General features: G+C 40.6%; 2 protein-coding genes across 3 annotated transcripts; both read left to right on the top strand.

The window, feature by feature from the left end:
* Window positions 1–2,701: 2,701 nt before the first annotated feature.
* zmynd19 (zinc finger, MYND-type containing 19) lies at window positions 2,702–9,175 on the top strand. 2 transcript variants are annotated; one of them, XM_012874489.3, is made up of 6 exons: window positions 2,702–2,973; window positions 4,129–4,188; window positions 4,299–4,405; window positions 6,635–6,775; window positions 6,886–7,066; window positions 8,983–9,175. In XM_012874489.3, exons 1-6 carry the CDS (start codon window positions 2,923–2,925, stop codon window positions 9,124–9,126), a joined length of 684 nt encoding a protein of 227 aa, XP_012729943.2. In that variant the 5' UTR covers window positions 2,702–2,922; the 3' UTR covers window positions 9,127–9,175. The 2 variants fall into 2 exon arrangements, with proteins under 2 accessions (XP_012729943.2, XP_021178252.2); XM_021322577.2 differs by lacking the exon at window positions 2,702–2,973 and adding an exon at window positions 3,846–3,986.
* Window positions 9,176–14,462: 5,287 nt separating this feature from the next.
* Window positions 14,463–16,873, top strand: tmem141 (transmembrane protein 141). Its single transcript, XM_012874537.3, has 5 exons — window positions 14,463–14,649; window positions 14,886–14,952; window positions 15,753–15,836; window positions 15,962–16,078; window positions 16,247–16,873. The coding sequence occupies exons 1-5, from the start codon at window positions 14,596–14,598 to the stop codon at window positions 16,306–16,308; spliced, it is 384 nt and encodes a 127-aa protein (XP_012729991.2). The 5' UTR covers window positions 14,463–14,595; the 3' UTR covers window positions 16,309–16,873.
* The last annotated feature ends 5,831 nt before the right edge of the window (window positions 16,874–22,704 follow it).

The following is a 22,704-nucleotide window of genomic DNA, read 5'->3' as shown; positions in this document are numbered from 1 at the left end:
ACAGCAGAACCATTGTTTGGCCAGCATGAATAAACTCTTGTGTAATTGTTAAAGCAAGCAAAGACACAAATGTGTTTCCCCTTTGGGTTGAGTAAGGTTTCTTTGCCCACTATGTGTGAAAAAAAAAATACATGACTAAATGTAAAACAACCACAATCAACAAAACTTTTTACAAACGTATATGATTCCTATAAGCAAAATGCCTAATCTCCACCAGTTGGACATAAAAAACAATTATCTTTAATGCACATAAGAAATAAAAACTGCTAATATTTTGCATTATTTAATCAACTTAGGGTTTTTCTGGTTTTAACTTGCTGTTAAAAAAAAACAAAAGCCTAAAACACCTTTTAATGTAGTTTCTAATGTGTTTCATCTAAATGCACACAAAAAAGACAGAGCAAAGGATTATTCTTAAATAGTATATTCAATGAAAATATTATTTTTTAATTTAAATATATTATTTGTGTTTAGTTCCTCCTAATAAATAATTCTAAACGCTGGTGCAGAAAAACTGCAATATTGTTTAAGATCGATAGGGGGTGCTCATTGGTTTCACTGAAGTCGCCTGACAGATCATGGGAACGCATGACGTTGTAGCGCGTAACACGTCACCGGTGTAGATGACGTGTTGTGTTGAAAATGAAGTATGGATAAATGTTTAAAGCAAGTATGAATCCACATGAAAGGATTCCTTTATTATGAGAGATAATGAACAGCCCTATGATTCATTCTCAGAACAGTGTTACTTTAAAAAAAATAAGAAAAGTTGATGTGCAATAAAGCCAGAGACTGATAACAGAACACATACCAGAGTGTTTTCATTTAGTTTTGACGCATTGGGCCTATTGCAAGAAATGTCATCCATAAATACATACAATAACCAGAAAAAGGCATTATTTTAAATCAAACTGATTATTTACAAAATAGGATATGGTAAGAAACATTGGGGCATTGAAGTCCTTTTGGAGTCTTGATGTACATTAAGACTTTCTGAAGAGCGGGATCTAAAGACTACAGACCAATTGTATATAAATATATACAGGGGGAATTATTTTCTTCTCTTCTCCATATTGCAACATTTAAAACTATGATCTCATTCCAGTTTGTTAAAAATATTTGAGGTACATCTCAAAAGATTTCAGTATCTTGAACAAGATCAATATTTTTTATCACTCATTTCAGAAAGTGAAACACATATAGCTATCATTACAGTACCCTCAGTGAAATAATTCAAACGTTTATTATGGGGAATATTTATGATTATGACTTACAGTTAATGAAACCCCAAAATTCTGTCTCAGAAAATTGAAATATTGTGAAAAAGTTAAATATTGGAAACTCATGGTGTCGCACCCCAATCGGTTAATTATCCCAAAACGCCCAAAAAGGTTACCTGAGCCTCTTAATGGTCTGTCAGAAGGCTTACACAATCATGGTGAAGACTTCTGACTTGATGGATGTCCAGAAGACAGTTGTTGAGACTCTCAACAAGAAGAGTAATCCACAAATTGACTAGAAATGGCCTTTTGATCACAGATTGCTGTATCCAAGCATATTAATTGAAAGTTGAGAGGCGGAAATGGGGTCGGAAAATTTGCCTGGGAAGGATTGTCAAGCATAATCCATTACAGAAAATAAAGGAACCTCAGAAGGAGTGGTTTGAGGCTGGAGTCAGCTCATCAAGGATGACTACACTCAGACAAATCATTCACATGGGCTGCAAATTTCACATTCCCTCAGTCAAGCCACCACCAAAGACAGTCAAGCCATTACCCAAACAATTTTGGGTAATGGCATCGGCTGATGTTGGTCCACTGTTTCTTTTATTTTTTTTAATCCACAGTCAACGCAGCCATCTACCATAAAAAAAATTGGAGCACTTAATGCTTCCTTCCTCAGACGAGCTTTATGGAGATGCTGATATTATTTTCCATCAGGTCTTGGCACCTGGCCACACTTCCATAATGGTGACAATAGCGTCTTTATACATCACTCAGTCAGCTCAAACAAACTACTACTGACTGTTTGCCATTTCATCAGTGTGTTTTGAAACAGCAAGTGGTCAGGAACAATTCAGACTTATAAAATGTTTTAATCCCCTGTCTTAAGATGTCACAGATCAAGTTTGAAGCCTATATGTATTTTTTCTTTTTAAATGTGTGGGCTCGAAATGGAAAAAATAGGTCAAAATGGAAAAAAACAGATTTCCTTTTTAGTTTTTGTAGGTCTTAGGAAGATGGACGTGTACCAAATGTATTACTAAGTTTTCTTGAGTGTTCACGTGAGTTAAGCTCTCTAAAAAGACAATTAATTTTCCATCCGAGAAAACGAACAGGCCATTTGTACCACCTGCACTTTAAGTTCAAATTACAAAATGTGAAATAAAGTTTAATTTACAGATACTATAAATCCTATTTTATTTATCTGTCCAACCTTGTATAAAAGCAATGCATAGTAGATGTTCCCCATTAAAGTTAAACTAGAAGAAAACCAACATAGACAACACCAAAATAATTTCCTCTTCTGGGACCGTGGTCTGACATTTCGCGCGAAAATGGACGGAAGCGATCACGAGAGTCCATGACGTAAGCATTTAAATAGGCGGTCAGTGGTAACAATCGGCCTCTATTGTCCTTCGTGATTGGATCCCGTTGAAGTAAAAAGCAATTTGATTGGTCTCTCTGACTGAGCGGTTGTGGCCCCTTGCGAAGCCCCGCCTCCTCAGTCGACGTCTCGCTCTCCAGCGGCCGTGTGTCACCGAGGCTGGGCTGCGGCCAGACGGAGGGCTGGAAAGCACTACTAAAGCCCAAAGGTGGTATCGCAGCGGGGCTGAGGGGCTGGCCCGTCCAGTTTCACACCCGAATAAACCTCCCAGGTCGAAACTCACGGCCCACCGTGTCACCACCGCCCGTTCCCCTGATGTCGGATTTCAAGCTCGGGATTGTGCGGCTCGGCCGTGTGGCCGGGAAGGTGAGCTGGATCCCAGCACTGCCATGTGCGGCCGGGGGAGGGCCCGCGGGGATCTCGGAAGACGGCGCAAGAACCCGGTTAAGGGTGGCTGCACCGGTGCAGGTGGAAGGCTGCAATGATAACAACGCGACCGCGTTCGCGACGAGAGACTCGCGTTGCCGCTTTTTAGGCGTCTTTGAGCGGATTAGAAGAGCCGGCCGAGCCGGAGCGCTGCTCTGAACTCTGCCGCTATCGCCCGATCCAAGCTAACGCTAGCATGTAGCTCAACGGCTGGGACGCCGTTTAACGGTAATGAACGTCACGGACGTGAGCGCGGACAGGCGGCGTGTCGCGCGGGCTGCTGTCAGCGTCGCTGTTGCTACTGTTCTTATTTTTTAGGAAGTGTTTTTTTGGTGGAGACCGGTGTAAATTCTGCCGCGGCGGTGTTAGCATCACCACGTTAGCCGCGATATTTGGATCACGCCGGAGCGTCGGCTGGACTAGGAAATCAATGGCACGCTTTATTGGGTCACAAAGGTCCCCCTTCAAAAGCTGCGGGCTAGCTCTGTTGCCTTTCGCGTGTGGAAAAAAAGTCATTATTTGCGGGGACAAAAGCGTGACGTTGAGCCGCAGCCTCGCTGTCCCCGCGTCACGAGACCCTCCCCCGATTCCGGGGAGTAGCTGATAGCGCCGTGCCCCAGTCCGACCGACCCGCGGCAAGTGCGCTGGTTCCGGTTAGCCCAGGTCTCGCCTGCACCTGGGGGACCCACACCCACGCGACCTGTCCGTGGTAGCCGGGCGTCAGGCTGCACTGAGACGTTTCCGGTACCAAGACACAGCCGCGTGCGGTCTGTGCCGTGCACGTTTTGTCTCGTGGGCTCCCGTGTTTGGCCACGCTGCTTTTATCAGAGGTCAGGTGGTGCTCAACAGGTTGACGTTAGTCGTACTCCATCAAAGGCTGGGCCTGACCTGTGCAGCCAACTTTTGTTAAAAGTTTAAGGTTTATTCCCACAATTTACGTTGCATTGTCACAGGTAAGAGTGTCAGCAGTGGGCTAATAAAAGTTTTGGCAAAAACACCTGTGTAAATATATATGCGTTTTGTTGTATTAGTTAGGCACTGCCGCCATGCAGCAAGAAAGTCTGAAAACTTAAATCTTTGCGTTTTTGCTTTCAGACGAAATACACCCTGATTGACGAGCAGGACATACCCCTGGTGGAAAACTATGCCTTTGAGGTAAAATACCGGAACGCTTTACCGTTGGCCTGTACTGCAGTCTACACCTCTGAACAGTTAGTTCCCCTTCTTTTCTTTTTTTTTCAATTTCTTTTTGTTATCCTTTTCAGGCTCGTATGGAGGTAGACGCCGACGGCAATGGCGCAAAAATCTTTGCTTACGCTTTCGATATCGGCAAAGGCCGCTGGGCTGGAAGGCCGCTGCATGAGCTGCTGTGGTGAGTGATTTATTATTTCCTGTGATGTGTCGTCTCCGTGGACAATTAATTGATTCTTGCGTTTGAAACCCTTTTGTCTCGACCTCTGTGCAAATAGTCATCGGTACAAGCAAGGGATGCTAAGACGTATGGGGGGGGACTGCAAAATCAGAGCATTTTATCCTTTCAGTCCTGCAGAGACTTTCTGCGGCAAAAGTAGGGGAACCTAGAGTCTGTCTTAAAACTCGTTTTTAATGTTGCGGCTTCTCGGCGCTGGCCTTATTTTTTTTTTGCAGAGTTTTAAACAAAGGTGTTGATTGTGGGGTCTGCTGCAGCGGTATCATTCCCCTGTGCACCCAAGACCTGAGTGGGTTTGTGGGTCCCCCTTGAAAATTCAAGCGGAATGATTTCTTGGAGCTTTCAAGGTTCTAAAAGTTTTTAAGAAGTCTGGAAACGTGTGCAATTAGCTTTTACAATTTCTGGATCTAGAAATGGGGAAATCAGTGAGCATGGGAAATATTTCATTTTCTTTCAAACTGTTTCTTTCCTCGATTTGTTAAAGAACAAGATTATATCAACACTTCCACTTATATTACACCTTTCCCTCCTGTATTTTATTTATTTTTTTTTGCTCCTTGGCTTTCCAACTGAATGTGAACTCTTTCCAACATCAGAAAAAGAGAGCTGGCACCACCTGTTTCTGTCTAGATCAGGGTTTTTATTTTGAACCTCGGTCCTTCAGACACGTCACCCCACATGGTGTAGACGTTTCCCCTGCTTCGGGAGGCCAGCTTTATGTCCACGGCTGACTAGCAGGCGCTTGCTGAACCGCAGTCACCTGAATCAGGTGCGTTAAAGCATATAAACGTTTAAAACGTACAGGGCAGCGTGCCATGGGGGACCAGGGTTGGGGAAAAACGATGCTCCGGATAATTTTAAATTCACGTTGAAGAGCAGCAGTGGTTCACAAACTGGATGTAAAATGCAAAATAAAGTGATAAAACTGCTATTGTAGGAGTTATTTTTATTTGGCAAACAAACGAATACCAAAAAACCTTAAACATGCTTCAAACAATCTGCATTTAGTTTAGGATCATCCTGTATCCTGATTTAACAAGTCTGATTGATCTAGACTTTGAAATAGAGCTGGTTTTGTTAGTTCAATTTAATTTATTTATTTATATAGCGCCAATTGACGAAACATCCAGTTGTCAATAAAGCAGCGTTCCAGTTTGCAGTTTTCAATGGAACTTGAACATTACTCTAGTAGGCTCAAAGTTAACACTTTGTAAACTAATGTCCTTCATTTTATTGTAAAATATTCAGAAAAGGGTGTAACTCTGTAAAAAGTCTGGAATTTAGCTGGAAAATATGTGCAGGAATCTGATAGAATCGTCTCATAGTTTCTGCAATGCTGCAAGCCATTTTAAAAAAGGTAGAATTTAATTTTTCTCAGGATTAGCGTGGGGATCAGGCGACTTTAACTTAAAAAAAAATAAACATTTCTGGGCAAAAACTACTAGTAATTTTCAGACCGATGTGTAGAGGTCTTGCCCGCCGATGTTCAGCCAGAGATTCTGACGATCAACACATCAGTGGCCTCATATTTTGAGGCCTGCGTTGAGAAGTTTGCAGTTTGACTCGAACCAGTTCCTTCAACTCTGGATAATTATGAAAAAAATGAGAATTAAGCATCAGGGTGGAAAAAAAAAAGTTTGTTTCCAGACTTGATATCTAACTGTTATTATCTGAAAGGACAAAATGTGAATTTCTGAATAATCTGCCCTTATTGCATTGAGTTATGTCTGGATGATGACCTCCATCTTTGTTTTGCCAGGGACGGATAGAAAACAACTCTAATCTGGATGATTTCCTAAAAAGAGATGCGTCTGTTTTTGAGTAACTGGCTGAAAAAAACCCCACTGATTATGCGCAGTGAGACAGTTTCTGTGGAGAGTTTGTAGATTTTAATGCTTAGACCATTCAGATAGTAAACCCCAACCCTTCTACTAGGAAAAAAAATCCAACCTTTATTGCATTAAAGGTTTATTCTTGCTTGTCAGTGTGAAAGTCAAATCACAAGTTAAAGGTTTGTAGAAGTGAGGCTGATCTTTAATTGAATTCATTCTCTTAACAGCATTCTTTAAATGCCTGGTTTATTGCCTACAGTGTTGAATAAATTCCACATCAGCATTTTTTTTTCGTCCTGATGGAAACGGAAACGCGTCTGACTTGTCGGTCTGTGTCCAGGGAGAAGCACAGAGGAGGCATCGCCCCTAGTTTTCAAGTTATCCATATCAACTCTGTGACCATGGATAACCGGCTAGACAACCTACGACTGGTACCGGTGGGCTGGAGCCCAAAGCCCGAGGAGATTTCCAGCAAGCAGAGGTAACGCCTGCTACATGCGGCAGAGCGGCTCTAAACGGCGCTTACGACGACGGACAGATGTGGCGAAGTTAAGCTGTGCGAACCTGATTGTTTTTTGTTCTCGTGTCCAGAGAGCAATCGCTGTACTGGCTGGCCATCCAGCAGGTCCCGGCCGACCCAGTGGAGGAGCAGTACCTGGAGCTGAGCCGCACGCGCTACTATAATGCTAACGGGGAGCTAGTGGAGGAGGAGGAGTGCTCCTGTACATACTATGAGTGTCATTACCCGCCTTGTTCACTCATAGAGAGGAGGGTATGTAATAAGTGTTACATTTTGGTAATGGTCTGCATCTACAGCGCCTTGCATGATTATTTGAATCCCTTTAACTTAAAGGTATACTATGCAACCGGGGTTGATTTTCCAGCGAGGCTCCCCCCAGAGGGCGAAAGTAAAAGTGCACTATCATAAAGATGCTCAGCTGTTCTGGTTTCTCCGTCAAGCCAGGTGCGGTTGTTTTGAGTTTAGCAGACAGGCGAACGCAACGAAAAGTAAAAAAACGGCAGTACAAACAATGACTAACACAGTGAAGGTATGAACATCAAGCTTCCCGCAGCGCTATCGCCACGCCAACATTAAAAAAAAAACTTAAAAAATAATAATAAAAATACTCGATATGCCTGCATGTTTATTTGACGTTAACACGCGGTTCTTTGTTGTTGCTTTCGCGCGTGCATATAGTGAATGGCAGGGCAAAAACACATGGAGTTCTCGCCGTAAAGCAAGACCAACTCTCGCGGTCTTGCACGAGACTTCTGAGCCTGTGGGTGCGGGCCGAGGGCTCTTGCAATTGCAAGTGCGGTATTTCCCCCACAAACCACCAAGGCGGCCGAGAAAACCTTTGTTCGACCTGAAATGACTCATTTAATCATCCAAAACGGTATGGAACACATTAATTAAGTGAAAAATGTTGCATAGTATGCCTTTAATTTTCAAAACCTTAAAAAGAAAGGTGTGGTCAGCGGAGTAATTCAACCCCGTTCATTCGTTCATCTTAGTGCAAAAAGTCGCCCTCAGTCGTCCCTGGAATCAGTTGCTGGTTCACCAGCGTTTGATTCGGTGTCAGCAGAGGTGCAGCTGTTCAGCGAAGGCCGCAGAAGTTTGTTGAAGAACATTGGTGAACAAACAGCATCACAGGTCACGGTTAGACACGTAGAGACGTTTACAGCAGGGATAGCCTAGAACAGGGGTGTAAAACTAATTTCTATATGGGGCCACTTTGGTGTCATGAAGTCATTAAAAGGGCCGGTTGCACATATATAGATGATGCATTTCATAATTTCATTCCAGTTCACATAAAAGTATAAAAAAAATGCACATTAACATAAAAGTAGCAACCTTAGGCCCAGTTTATACAGTTTATCTGCAAAAAAAAAGTTGATATTGGGGTGAGTTACACTTACAGGAGGCACAGTTTTTGCCACTTTATACACTTTAAAAGGATATATGCCTCTACTTTATTACATGAAGTACCTTTTTTTTTTTTTTTTTTTTTTTTTTTTTTTTTTTTTTTTTTTTTTTTTTTTTTTTTTTTGGCTCTTCAGGGCTGGATAATTTACTTTGACGGGCCTTGAGTTTGACACCTATGGAAGAGCTTTAAACATTTCACAAAGCACTACTTAGGCAGCCATCTTTACTGTAGATGGCAACAGCTATCGACCTAAAACTGGGACATTATTAACCCGTGAAGCAGCCATGTTGCTCTGGAGGAGCTGCAGAGACTCACGGCTTATATGGGAGACGCATTAGTGTGGCCTCATACGATCTCTCCGTTGTGGAAGCCCTAAGAAGTCTGCTCTGCACGTTGCCTCCACCCATTTGGGGAACACATAGAGAGGCTGCTCTGGTTGGATCAAACCAAAGCCTACATTCAGAAGGTGGACATCCACACCCAGGCGCACAGCCAGAACTACATCTAAGGGGTTTAGACTTATGCTTATTAATGTTTTAGAATAGCGTAGAGGTAAAAAACGATCCATGCCACGATGGGAAGATTGATGTTTGGACGCTGAATACAAACTCATGCCACGCTTCTCAGAGCTTTCTTTTTTTGATCTCCCTTTGCAAGGCGCTGTATTTTCTCTCCATCAGCTCAACTTTCTATTAAAACGCCAATCAGGCGCGTTGTGCAGATGACTCACTGATCGCGGCGTTCCCGCGTGTCTCCACAGTTGCGGGAGTTCAACATCTGCGGCCGGTGCCAGGTGGCCCGCTACTGCGGCTCCCAGTGTCAGCAGAGGGACTGGCCCGCCCACAAGAAGCAGTGCCGCGAGCGCAAGCGGGTGCTGGCGCTGGAGTCGGAGCCCGAACGGTGATCGGCCCTCACCCTCAGCTAGGATGGGAGGAGGAGGAGGAGGGTCAACACGGGGGGGGGGACGGGGGGTTAGATTTGTGGGAGGGGGTGGGGGAGATGTGAAGCCGCTGACAGAGGACAATGTTTGATGGGCTGACAGTTCAGGCGCTACCGACATGGAGGAGGGGGAAGAAGAACACAGCAAAGACATCTGCCACTTCCCAGAACTCTCAATTCTCCATAGCTTGCTTTTTCATGTGGATAGCAGGGAATGTTTTTTTTTTTTTTGTTCCTTTCGTCTCTCTAGTTCTCGTGGAGGGAGAACTCGGAGCTCAACCTGCTGCTATGGTTTTATAAGCGAGGGGGAGGGGTGGAAGGAGTCGCCCACGCCGGCGAACTCGACAAGCTTCGAACGGACCGTTCTTGCCATCCACTTTTTCGTTCCTGCGCCCTGCCGCTGCCCGCGCTACCGGCAGGGAGGGAGGGAGGGGCGGGACCCAGCTGGTACAACAGGACATGGACCTTCTCACTGTATCGATCTTCCTCCGACCAACCCACATGCAACTAAACGGCTGCTGCGTTCACGATCATCCACGTCCCCTAAAGCACCTCGTCTCTTGTCCTTCTCCCCCGAGCAGATTTCACCGGTTGGATCACACTACCAGTATTGAGTGTATGTGCGTGCGTGAATGCCAGTGGGCGCGCGCGCGTGTGTGTGTGTGTGTGTGTGTGTGTGTGTGTGTACTGCCAATGTGTGCTGAAGGACGTTAAAAATGGCGGCTCGTGAGTCGGGTCAATGTACGTTTTGTTGTTTTTTGTTTGTTTTTTTTTTTGCTCTTAAAGCGGCCATATTACCCAATTTTAAATGTCCTATTTAATCAGAAATTGGTGGTTTGAAAAATATTTTCACTGTTCTATAATAAAAAAAAAAAAGAATTAGCTGCCAAAATAAAGGCTTAGTTTTCTATTTGAACTTTTCCTGTTTATTTTTGTTTTAAGTGGCTGGATCAGGCTTGTATTTTCTTACTTATCCCCCACCCCAATGCAGACTTTTTTTAATTTTTTTATTTTCTGCATTATTTATGTGACTTTTTTTGCCGTTATTGAAACATTTCCAGAACCCCCCTAAATAAAGGCACTGATGGCAGGAAAATCCAACAGATTCCTCGCGTTCCCGCAACTTGCAGGAGGCATCTTGACCAAAGTCGACTCTTCTTCTGTAGCCCGACACTCCTAACTGGTTCAAGTCCTTACAGTATGTCTCTGTTTTCCGGTTTTAAGTAGCCCATCTCCAGCTGTGTTCTTTTACAGGTTTATGGTTTGTATGATTTGTATCATTTGGAGAGGGTGCTGTTTTTTTTTTCTTTCCCCTCTTTGTTTTTTTTATTTTATTTTTTTGAAGAAAATCTATGGAGGTATATTTATTTAATAAGTTGATTGTTAAACGTGTTGATATTTGAAGGTAAAATTGAGAAATGGGACCTTTTTCTAGCTGATTGCATTTGGGTTGAGTTGAAAATTTCTTCCCTTATGCTGGATTTTTGTGCTCTCCTGATATCCGAACGAGTCCTCCTCAGTGTTGCCCTTCTGCTTTTTTTTAATTATTTTTATTTTTGTTCTTATTTTTTTGGGAAGGCGAAAACACTGCGCACACTGTCGTCGTCACTAAAATCTTCCATAATGGGTGATGTCTTGGGAGAAGGAAAACTTGAATTTCCTGCTTCGGAACATTTTGGAGACTGAGTGTTAATGTCTGCCTTTGTTTCCTGACAAAACAAAAAAAAAAAGAAACGAACTGGTGGACTTTATTCTCAATCACCTGCCTTCTTGTATTTGCAATGCACACCTACTAAATGTGTCCTCTTATGTCTTAGGCGACGAGTCTGAACACTTGAGCATGTGTTTCGCTCTTGTACATGCAAGTCCTCTTATTTTTTTGTCTGGATCGCAACAGGTTTTTAATACTGCACTAAAAAATAAATAAATTGGTTCCTGCTGTTTCATTGCATAGATGCATCGAAGGGAGAGGCTTAAGTCTTTTTTTTTTTTTTTTTGTCCCCAGAGTGTACAGATTGCATCAAATTTTGTTTTTTCCAAGGATTTAACCATTAATCACCTAGGAATAAAGAGCTACACTATGTGGAAGGAAGTAGAGTTGGAGATAATTGCCAGTTGCTTTTCCATTGTAAAATGATAATAAAAGTCAAATGAACCTCGGTTTCTTCTGTGGGCTCGGTTTTAATTAGGGATTTTTTATTTTTTTTTGTTAGGGTGAAATTACCAACTTTATCACGATACAATGTTATATTGATTTGTTTGGATAATGATTTGATATTCGCCGACAGTACAAAGTGCCACGATTTTCGATGTGATCAATTTGATGCAATACTTTCCAGCCTATTATTTACTTGATATTAACTAAAAAAAAAAAAACACACAAAATGATTAGACCATTTTATTTCTAAGCTGTTACACATGTCAGGCATTGAAATCAAAAACATCATTCTAATAATTCTAGAATATTAACAAATTACCTGTTCAGTGAAGTCTCCTGCCTGAATTTAAAAAAAAAAGTGTATCTTAAAAATGACAACATGGATAATTTCATTTTTCATTTGGATCGTTGCTCTTTTAATCGATATATTCATGTGGATCAATTTATTGTTGCACTCCTATCTTGATGTTCCCCAGGAATAATGTGGATTAACACACTGTTCTGGCTTCTGGAGAATTTGTATTTGTCGTGTCAAAACTCCTTTTCAAGTTAAAAAAACGATGCAGTAATCAGTTAATACCGCATTACAATTTTCAAGCTTTTGAGTTTTGTTGTTGTTGCTATAACCAGATATTCATAGTCAATATTGTATATTTAGTGTATTATAGAATACAATAACCTAAAATCCTACAAATCTAGCCTTAGAAAACGCATTTGTATCAAACCATTACGTAACAGCCCAAAACTTCAGGGTATTTCATTGGGATTTCAGGTGGCAGACCAGCATAAAATCAGTGAATATAACAGCATGTGTGCAATGCACATTTGAGCCAAATTTTGTTGCAACACTCAAAAAAAAAAAGGCAAAACACAGACGTGAAATATAAAAGAAAAGTGTAAAATATAATATGTAAAAGAAATGGAAACTAATAAATACAGTGTAACGTTGGTCGGGACTCGGGAGTGTAGTGGCAAACCAAAAAAAAGACATTTTATATGTGGAGAGAAGTGTAAAACGATATGAAAAGTGCAAACATGCGTAGCAGCAGATAGTACAGTTAGTTAATGCATGTTTTTTTTATTCAAATGGAAATCTGAATAGAATGGGGCACACATGGATTATGATTTAATCTGATAACCCCTAAATAAAACCCAGGATAACCAATCACCTTCATCAGTGCCATGATTAGTAAACAGGGGCAAACTGCTTTGAATGTATTTAAATCCAGCTGTTCTCTAAAAGCCTCAAGATGTTGATTAGAGAATAAATAAACTTGCCTTGCCTTGACAGTGGACAATTCATAAAGACTAAGGAACCCCGGCTGAAGGTAAAGATGTGTAGAGGTTTTAAGAAGGGATGAGTTGTTGAAGCAAACTTAGAACATCTCACAGAGCGCTGTTCAATCCATTATCCACGAATGGAAAGAGAATGGCACAGCTTCAAACCTGTCAAAATATGGTCTTCCATCTTGACTAGCAAGCAAAGCATTGATCAGGGAAGCAGCCGGTAACTCTGGAGGAGCTGCAGATTTGTAGAATCTGTAGCTGTGCTGGATATGGAAAATATAGAACAGTCCTCTAATGGAGGAAGTCTTTTAAAGGGACGCAGCAAACCTGTGGAAGAAGGCGCTGTCCTCAGATGAGACCAAAATTAAACTACATGCAAATCGTTATACATGTAGCGGGAAAGTAACACTGCACCTTACCTTGACCCAATCCCCACGGTAACGGATGATGAGACGAGCTGAACTGAGGGCAAATTGTTGAAAAATACCTGTCGACATCCAGACCTTAATATAGTTGAGAATCTGCAGCCATTCTTGAAAGCTAGCATTCATAGATGTTGTATGTAAACTTACAGCATCTATACAAGTATTGAAAACTACACACAGTTTTTCTTCCGACATAAGACTGAAAGATTAATTATAAAAAAAAAGGTTAAATGCTTTTTTGTGAAGACTTTTGCAGCACTGCGGCTCATTTGAAATCTGATGTCATTTAACATTTCCGGAGCACGAAACAGAAAAGTGTCAGAGGAAAGGTTTAATTCTTCAGCTGGAAACCAGTTGATGAAGCGTTTATCTGCTAAGCAGCACTTCAGTGATTGTGTTCAGTCACTCTTTAACATGCAGATGAGCTTTAACTTGGCCTGCATGAATTAAACGTCAACCTCGGAGTTTGTCACCCTCCTTGAATCAGACAAGGCTCCTTTGTTAAGCCTGCCCTCATCTCTGAGGTCTTTGCTCTCGTCTCTGTGTAACCGGTAACAGATGTGCAGCTGCTTTCTGTGGCTCTTTGGTAACTTAATCTTCCATGTTGTTACTTGCCGTCTCAGCGGTAGTTGGATTTTCTCCATCTGCCTCCTCTGCTCACTTTCTCCCGCCATTTCCACGAGAATACCACAGTTGTTTCAGGTCGCTGTGCCGGATCAGAGGTCAGAAGGAAGGTCAAAGGGGCAGTCATCGCAGCATTGCAACCTTATACTAACACTGCCATGTGCATTGATTTATTTTTGTGTGGATGTTATTAGAAAAAAAAATACACTTCATTGGTACATTTGTTACCAGCCATGATGGAAAATAAAACTACGGGAAAGAGGTATGGGATACATACCATTTATGTTCACTGTCTGAGGAAGGATGAGTTTCATTTTTCAGAGGTTCCCATAGTGACAAAATGTAGCGAGCCATATTTCTTATTAGATAATTGACGAGAAGAATAAAAAACAATGCTGGGCATGACAGAAATCCAAAGTTGCTGCCGTAGGAAGTGTGCTACTTTGATGACCACAGCATTTGACTTCCAGCAAAGACATTACACAAGACCTTAGAGGTGCATCATCCTTCATCTGAGCATTTCCTGCATGCCAGCAAATCAGCTAAGAGATCTTTGTAAGTCATCCTTTTGATACATAAATACTGTTATAATAATAACAACAACAACAACAATAATAATAATGTTAAACGATGTTATGTTTATGACTTGGACAGACAAATAAAATAAGTCAAATTCCATGTTGTATGAAGCAACATTGTGAATAAAACCAATTTTTTTATCTTTGTATTCTTGGGTAGAGATTAACGTGGTGTTATAGCACCGTCCGGCCTGTAGGGGTCACTATAGTTTTTCACTCACTGCTGTTTTTCTTTTCTCGTTGTTCTTCAACGCGGAAGTTTTATAACAGTACACACGGTGGAGTTGTGTACTGTGTGAACATAAGTTAAATTAGACTTCATTACTCAAATAGAAGCGTATAATTTGAACTCACTTGTCAACATGGTGAACCTCGGGCTGACGAAGGTGGACGACGCGATAGCAGCAAAACACCCGGTGAGAATCACTCATGGCTGCTTCGTGTTTTTGTCTGAAGTCTGTGGATCTTTGGAGGACATTTAACATCAGCAATTATAAAAAAAAATATTCTAGACTCTTTTGTTGACGTTTTTGTGATGTACCAGAACAACACCCAGAAGCTTTTATGTTGTTATTCTTATTTTTAACATTTATTTAAATGTATTTATTTATTTTCTTGTAAAAGCTGCTATTGTGTCATGTTTGTGTTTCAGGGGCTGCAAAGCTACGCTGCCTGTCAGTCTCACGCCTTCATGAAGGGCACTGGGACCTTTGCACTGGGTACTATTTTAATCACAAAATACCCTCAAAATGTCCTTTAAAATTATATATATCCATGTATAACAAAGGGTGTTCATTACCTCTTCATATTTGCCGTACAGTTCTATGTTTACTTTTTTTTCAACTATTTTTGTGCTGCTATTGTTAAATTCTGATGGACTTACAGCTGTCAATATGCTGAATTTAATATCTTTGTGTTTTCAGATAAATGCAGGATCGCTAGTAAAACTGTAGTAAAAAGCGTTTCTAACCACAGGAGGGAGCTATAATCTTTGAATATCTGATACAAACATCTTTAAGGATATACCTTTTAGTTAGTTTATATTAGTTGTTTTTTTCTTCAGTAAACCAATTGGATGTGATGACAGGCTGTTCCGATTTACAGGTGAAACATTTGGGTTTGCTTTTAAGGAAAGAATTACAAGGTCACTTTGTTTTTACATTTATAAACTATAGTTTGAACGTGCATATGTGTACAGTTGCAGATAAGAAAAGAGTTTCTGCTGATAAGTATTGAAAATTAGCATTCATTATGGAAAAATGTCCATCCATCTATTTATTTAAAGCTTGCCCCCTTTATAAATAGCTTGCCTAAATTCCTAATTATCTGTATTTAGATTTTAGAAGTTAGATATTTCAGCTAAGAAAATACTCCAAACATTGTGTTTTTAAAAAAAATGTAAAACCTTTCAATGAACAGCGCAAACACAACAGCTAAGATCCATTTGATTTCCCAACATTTAAGCTTTCATTCCCTCCTTGCTTGTCTGACTGAGAGTATTTCTTTATTGCTGTTACAGGTGTTGCAGGTCTTTTTGCCATCCAAAAGGCTATACAGAGGAAACTCCCTTATCCTCTTCAGTGGAATCTTCTCATTTCAATAGGTAAGTGAAACATCTAAATTTCTCTTATAATATAATAATACGCATGTCAGAGGGCTTCCTTGTCTTGTCTTTCCTCCGCCGTTTCTGACTGCCTTATTTGAAACCTCCTCTGTGTCCCATGTCAGTGGCGTCGTCAGTTTGTAGCTATGCGGTGACCCGCTGGGAAACACAGAAATGTTCAGACCTTTGGCTCCTGCTAGAGACGGGCAAAGTGCCAGATAGATCACCTCCACCACCAGCTGGTAAGAACAACTTGTTTTATTCTCATGGAAATGATTTGTCCCTATTAATATTGTTTAAATGTGGATGAAACAGTATTTTCATGGACGTTCTGTTCTTCAGCTCTGGTAGAGTAAGTCTGCAGGAATGTGTCATTTATGTTTAGCTTTTTTTTTGTATTTGTCTTGCAGTATCTCCTCCAGAGGACTCAAAAGAGGCTCAGAAGACAAAATATGGCGATGTAATGGAATAAACATACACCTTCATCTAGGAAGCCTGTTTTCCAGAAAATATATTTAAAGATTGGTGCAAAGTACATGCACTTTATATCTATTTTAATTGTGTTTCACCTTTTTTACTCATGTGCCTCAAGAAACAATTTTATTATTTTATTTTAGACTCCATGATGCTTTTGAATTTCATAACAGCATTAAAGTGGATTACAAAGAACTGCATGTGCTAAACTGCAGGTCAGGAATTAATTCGGGTCTTTAGCAGAAATCTGATGTTAAGCTCGCTGATCTGGTATTATTGTCTGGTCATGTTGGTTTGTCATGCAACAGAATGTAATCTACCACCAGCCACTGGCTGTTCCTGCACACATATTATGGGCTGTATCAAGCTGTTTGTTGCTGCCCTTGTTTGCTCTGGGTATTTAAACCAGCTAATGATCAGATTTAGCTTTTAAGGACTTGAACGTTAGTAAAAGCTGAAATCCAGCAATTGAAAATGGTTTCCCGCTGTTGCTTGTAGCTGCTAAAAACAGCTGTCTTCAGTGTATAAAATCTGAAATAAAGTCGGCATATTGAAAAGAAGCATTGTAATTTACTTGTTTATGTGTAGAAAATGCCAGGAGTTAGAGAATAACTTTTACAGAAGAAAAAAAATAAGAATATCACTTATACTGTCACATTTACAAACTTTTGACTTTCAAAGACTGAAAAAAAAGTCATGTGTTAATGCAATGCACAACACAACACAGCTTACCCAGTAAATATTTCAGTCACTTTAGTACCATGACGGATGGGAAAATCAGAATCAGAATGATAAACTCATTTACTACTGTGCAGTGTTAATCTGCAGTCCTATTGAATTAATTAGAATATTTTTTTAAAAGTCCAGGAATTTTTAAGATCTCAATTCACTAAGTGAAACACATTAATTAAACAGACTGAAATATTTTTTATTAATTATGATGGAATTGGAGCTTTTTACCTTCAAAAGGTACTTTTGAACAACTGACAAATGAGCCTAATTTGGATGCATGTTCTAATTTATTAAATATTTACTGTACATTAACTACAGTTCTCATCTCAGCTCATTCTATCCATCTATTGCCTTCGGCGACAGCGGGAAAAAACCCGGACCTCCCTCTCCTTAGCAACACTCAGCTCAGCCTACAGGAAGTTGTTCCCAGGCACGAAGGGATGTGCTAAACCCCAACCAGCATATTCTGGTTTGACCATGGAGTCTCCTCCCATTGTGATTAGGGGTGTAAATCACCAGTTTCATTACAATGTAATATATATAGATTTTTTTTTTTTGGGTGGCAATACGATATTTGCGATATTACAATCTGTCACGATCTTCGATAGATACGATCAATATGATGCAATATCATCTGGCCTTCTATTATTTACATTGAAATAAATTCATAAGAAAAATTTTGATTAGACCATTTTATTTCTAAGCTGTTACATGTATCGAGCATTGAGATCAAAACAGCGTTCTTCTAATTTTAAAATAATGTTAATATTAATAATCACCTGTTCACTATAGTGTCGTTCCTGAAATTCAAAATAAAAGTGTAACTTACAAATGACGATATGTATCAATGTTTTCATTTTGTATCAATATAATTGGCTCGGTTTGTCAGCCAAAATCATTTAGTGTGAACGGACAAGAGGGTCACAGGACAGGATGCAAATAGTTAGTGGCGCTCATTTGTTCTCTACCAGATATTCACGAACCTCTTTGCCAATGAACCCTAGATCACATTTCAGCATTTCCATAATATGTGTGTTTGTACTAGTCTTGAGGGACAATTACACTAATCTGTATATGTAGAACATATAGTGTTTTAATATTTCCTAGTCTGTTAGTTTTCTGCGTCATCCTGTCTTTGTACATAGAGGCTACGTCCAAAATCTACCAATTAAAGCTCCTAGCTCCTGTTCCTTGACCTTTCATGGGGTCAGCAGTAAGAACACTATCATGGGTAGGAAAGGAGCTGTGCCGATTTTGGACAGCCTTTAACTCTTAAGTCTAGTGGTGCCCTGATACTGATACTGGTATCGGTATCATCTTGTACTTGTAAAAGCGACCCGATACTCTGAACCGATACCCAGTTTGTGCTTGATTTTTCCTCCTGGGCTGGGCTACTCTGCAACTCAAAGGCTAGATACCACTATATAGTGGTGCTATTCACTAAGACATCGTAAATGTAAAAGGAAGAAGAAAGAAGATAACTGGAGTGCTAACCCAATTCATCAGCCTCAATGATCAAATGCTTTCAGGGGTCAATTATATTGTTATGTTATTTGTCTACGAGTACCAGTTTAAGTTCTCAGTATCGATACCTGGAATCGGCAAGTATCTAAACTGAAGCACTTGTACTCGGTCTGGAAAAAACTGGTATTGGGAAACCTCTACTTAAGTCATTATAAAATGGAAACACACATGGATGATTCTAGTCTATTCTAAAACCTACAGCTTTCTGTAAAAGAACTACAAAGTGCACGCTCTCTTCTCTCTGGACATTTTTGTTAATTTCCGTGAGGTGGGCTGTGCTTATACTTCATGTCATGCAAAGGATAATAGGATGCCTTATGGCTCCTTAGCGCCAGTGAGAGACATTGTGAGCTCTCTATGCTAGAGAACCTGTGATAGGAAGCGTATAGAATCCTTTTCCTACCTCTTTCCTTACAGACAGCACTAATCATGGCGAATACTGATACACTTCCACTTTGGCTAAAGAGTCCTTACCAATTAGATCTTTTCGGATGCAGGCCAGAGACTTTAACTCTATTTGAGACAGAGACTGACCTTTGACCTGGAAAGAACAGGAGGAACTGTGGCACAAGACTTTGAGAAGTCTACTTTCATCCCAGTCATTTCACACTCAGCTGAAACTGCTCCTGTAAATATGGGAGCCAGAGGTTCCCAGATCTCCTCAACTGCACCTCAGGATGCTGTCAGTAAACACCACAAGCAGGATCGGACTGAGGAGGCAGCCCTGGCTGAGTCAATCCTATACTGAACCAACACAACTGTCTGCCGAGAAAATGGACACAGCTATAATTTAAGAGTTTCTGTCCAGAATCAGCAAAAAATGCCAAACAGATTTAGATCCTAATGATTCTGACATCCAATAAAACATTTAGGCCCAGAAGAGCTTGAGGGTTGACTGCCCAGTCACAGAATATGATTCAATAGTGATGTATTTCAGCTCAGCTGCTAAAAACTGCTTTCAGTTTGTTTTTTCTATTTAGTACTTCAGCTGAGAATTCTCACATTAAAGTTACTTAGGACCTTTGCAAGCCAAGATTAAAGTACGATAGATGACGCTTTAGAAATAAACCTGTTAAATAGATGTTATTTCATCAAAAATAACAACAGCAAACCAATAAAAATTAAACATAACAGTGTGAGTCGTCCTGTTCTCGTTCTTATTAGATAAATACACCCACACTTGTGTGTTTTCAACTGGAAAAATGAAAAGGAAACACTGAGCTGTTCGCTGTTGTAGGAGGCGGAGCTTAACAAGCCCGAATTCCTAACACAATTATTTGCATGGTATTTAATGTGTAGGATTAACATTATTCAACCTGTCAAAACAAAATGGTTCCATAAAACTGGCTTTTTTCCAGACAAGATCATTTCACAGCAGAATGAGACCTGAAGCATGAATATGACGACAACGAAAACACTGCACAGAATGCGTTACTCAGACTCGGCTCTGTCTCCTTGTCCATAGAGATAAAAAAATAATAATAATGATAAATAAATCTAGAGGGCCAATAAAAACACAAGCCTATAGCCACATCAATTTCCTGCAAAGGACTTTATGAATGTCCAACAGAAAGGAAGGTCTTTGATAACAGTAACGCTACACATTTTGTCTTCTACAATCTATAAATTAATAGCAGGACATTCCAGCTTGAAGGATAATTTATACTGAATATTTTAAAATCAGGGTTACTTTGCAGTGCCAATCAAGTCAAGAGACGAAAATGATTAAGATTGCTGTTTTAACTTTGCTTTTCAATTTCTTTGAGCAGGAGCTGGACATGTTTGTGTAGCAAGGGCTGCACAGGTTAAAGGGCCAAGGTCCCACGTTTATTGGTGAGCTCAAATGTACCTATATTTTTGCAAAAGCAATCTTTTGGAAATATCCCAAATAAGTGCAAAATCATATTACTGCAAGAATTTAAATTAGTTAAATTAGATGTGCTGTCCAGAGTGTACCCTGCCTCTTGCCAAGTGACTACTGGAGATAGGCACCAGCACTCCTGCAACCCTGCACAGATAAGCGGGTAAAGACAACGGATGGAGGAATAACAAATACACAACTTTATGACAGCTGACATCTCAGTCACAAACCTAACTTAAACTTTGTCCCAAAAAAAACAACAACTTAAGAACAGCAAGTCCTGAGAGGCTCAAACCCAGGCGCTGCCATCCTCCTAAATCTGGCCCTGATAGTTAGCTATTAGGAATACAGATTTTGCATCATGCAGTGCTAAACAATAGAGCCTTTCAAAGCACACCTTAACTCTTCAAGTGAATGCAAACCAAAGTCCAAGCCAAGTGGAAATGACAGGAACAGGAAGTAAAATGTATGCACACAAGAAGGTTCTGAACATAAATCTATTTAGAGAAGGTTTTAGCCGTGGTGTATTATTCCCTTTTTCCCCCTCGCATCTATCCCCAGCTTGAATCCACCCCCACTCTCTATTCCTCGCCCACCAACTGTAATACAAAAATCACATTCAGCTCCTCTTGAAGATTTTTAAGCCTCTTCGTTGTCTTTCTGCGCCCCAACACAGGTTTCATGAACTGAATGGGCTTTGTCACACTGATGCCGTCACATACGGGCAGAGAAATAAACCCAAAACTAAAATGAAGAAACGACAAAGGAGTGACGCTGCACAACAATGAAGAGGATCAACTGGCATAATCTTAAGAACGGCCAGATGGAGGGATCTTTGACATGCTTGGCAAGCATGCGTATTTCTTGCGTCAGCAACAACGAGGCACACCTATTCAGGCAATGTGGAAAATGGACAGCAGAAGCAAGCTGTCTGAAGATGTGACTTAAATTACTACACTGATCTGATTTTTATTAGACAGCGTCCGTGTCCCAATTTCTTTTATATACGTATTTTGTATTTGAGAATATATCAATAGATGTTTAAATGTGTAAAATTAGCCACTGTTTCTTATTTTTGTGTAAAAGTTCCATCTATCTTTGGAAAAATGAAACCTGCCTCAGCAACTTGGTGCCTCTCTGCTGCCTGCGGTCACGATCTACTCCCATTAGGCCCGTGTTCTGCATTGCAAGTGTTAAATTATCCTGATTGAGGCTGTCATCAACCCCAATGGAAGGGAGAGAAAATCATCCGAAATCCGGTCTGACAGGAAAACTATCGAATGAGAAAGCCTTTGTGACAACGTGACAGCGTGTTTAGGATTAATCACCGGTACACAGGCTTTGCCGATGACGCCAGGAGGGAGAGTTCATGCCCAGGCAGGTCAGAGATAGGACTGAGCAGAGTTTGGATGTCTTCTCTTTGCTCACAGATGCTGGATGTCAGCTCTCTACAAGGATCTGAAGACTGAGTTTAAATCTTTGCAGTCCATAAGTGTTCATAAAGTAAGCACTCTATGGGCTCACCACTCAGGGTGGCAGTTCTTTGGGGGGTGGGGGAGATAAAAATTAGGAACGTCTTTCGAGCCACAACATATTTCTTGTATCTGCAGTCAATAGTGAGTGGTTGGCCGCCCCGTGCTGTGCAGATGCCCCTGCTTGCTGCTCAGAAGGTAATTGTGAAAGGAGATGGAAACAGGGAACACATTCGGCTATGGAGGCTTTTGTTCATTATGTCTGAGTTTTTCTAAACAAAGCAATTTTGTGCATTTGAATGCCCCAATAAAAATCATAATAAACAAAACTGCACATAGTTGAGATGAATTTGTTTAGTTTTGCCTCTGACTGTATTCCGTGATGAAGCCTCACCGTCTCAGCATGACACCCACAAGAGTGTTAAGCAGGCTTAGCCCATGACGTTATTGACGGGTTTACATCAAGTGAGGTAAAAAGGTCAAGGCTTAGCTTGTATACTAAAGAATAACTTTGTTATAACAATAAAAAACATTGTAGATTGTTTTGTGTTTTTTTTAACAACACAAAAGTGTTCCTGCAGGAGAGGCATCGGATACTTTTTTTAGGAGATGATGTTGAGTTACCAAACTAGATGCTCGCCCATTGTGCCATCGTCATGGTCCTTGGGTGTTTGTATTTTGATTTTTTGGTGTTTCCTGGATCTTGCTTTCTTTTCCTATTTTCCTTTAGTGTTTGTCTGTATTATTTATTTATTAGAGCTGATTAGATTTCTTCATTTGTCCCTCTTTGTCAGCCCCAGCTCAG

The sequence above is a fragment of the Fundulus heteroclitus genome, chromosome 8 (assembly GCF_011125445.2).
Source record: "Fundulus heteroclitus isolate FHET01 chromosome 8, MU-UCD_Fhet_4.1, whole genome shotgun sequence".
NCBI classification, from domain to species: domain Eukaryota; kingdom Metazoa; phylum Chordata; class Actinopteri; order Cyprinodontiformes; family Fundulidae; genus Fundulus; species Fundulus heteroclitus.
The sequence above is the reverse complement of the archived record's forward strand: the minus strand, read 5'-3'. Positions and strand labels throughout refer to the sequence as shown.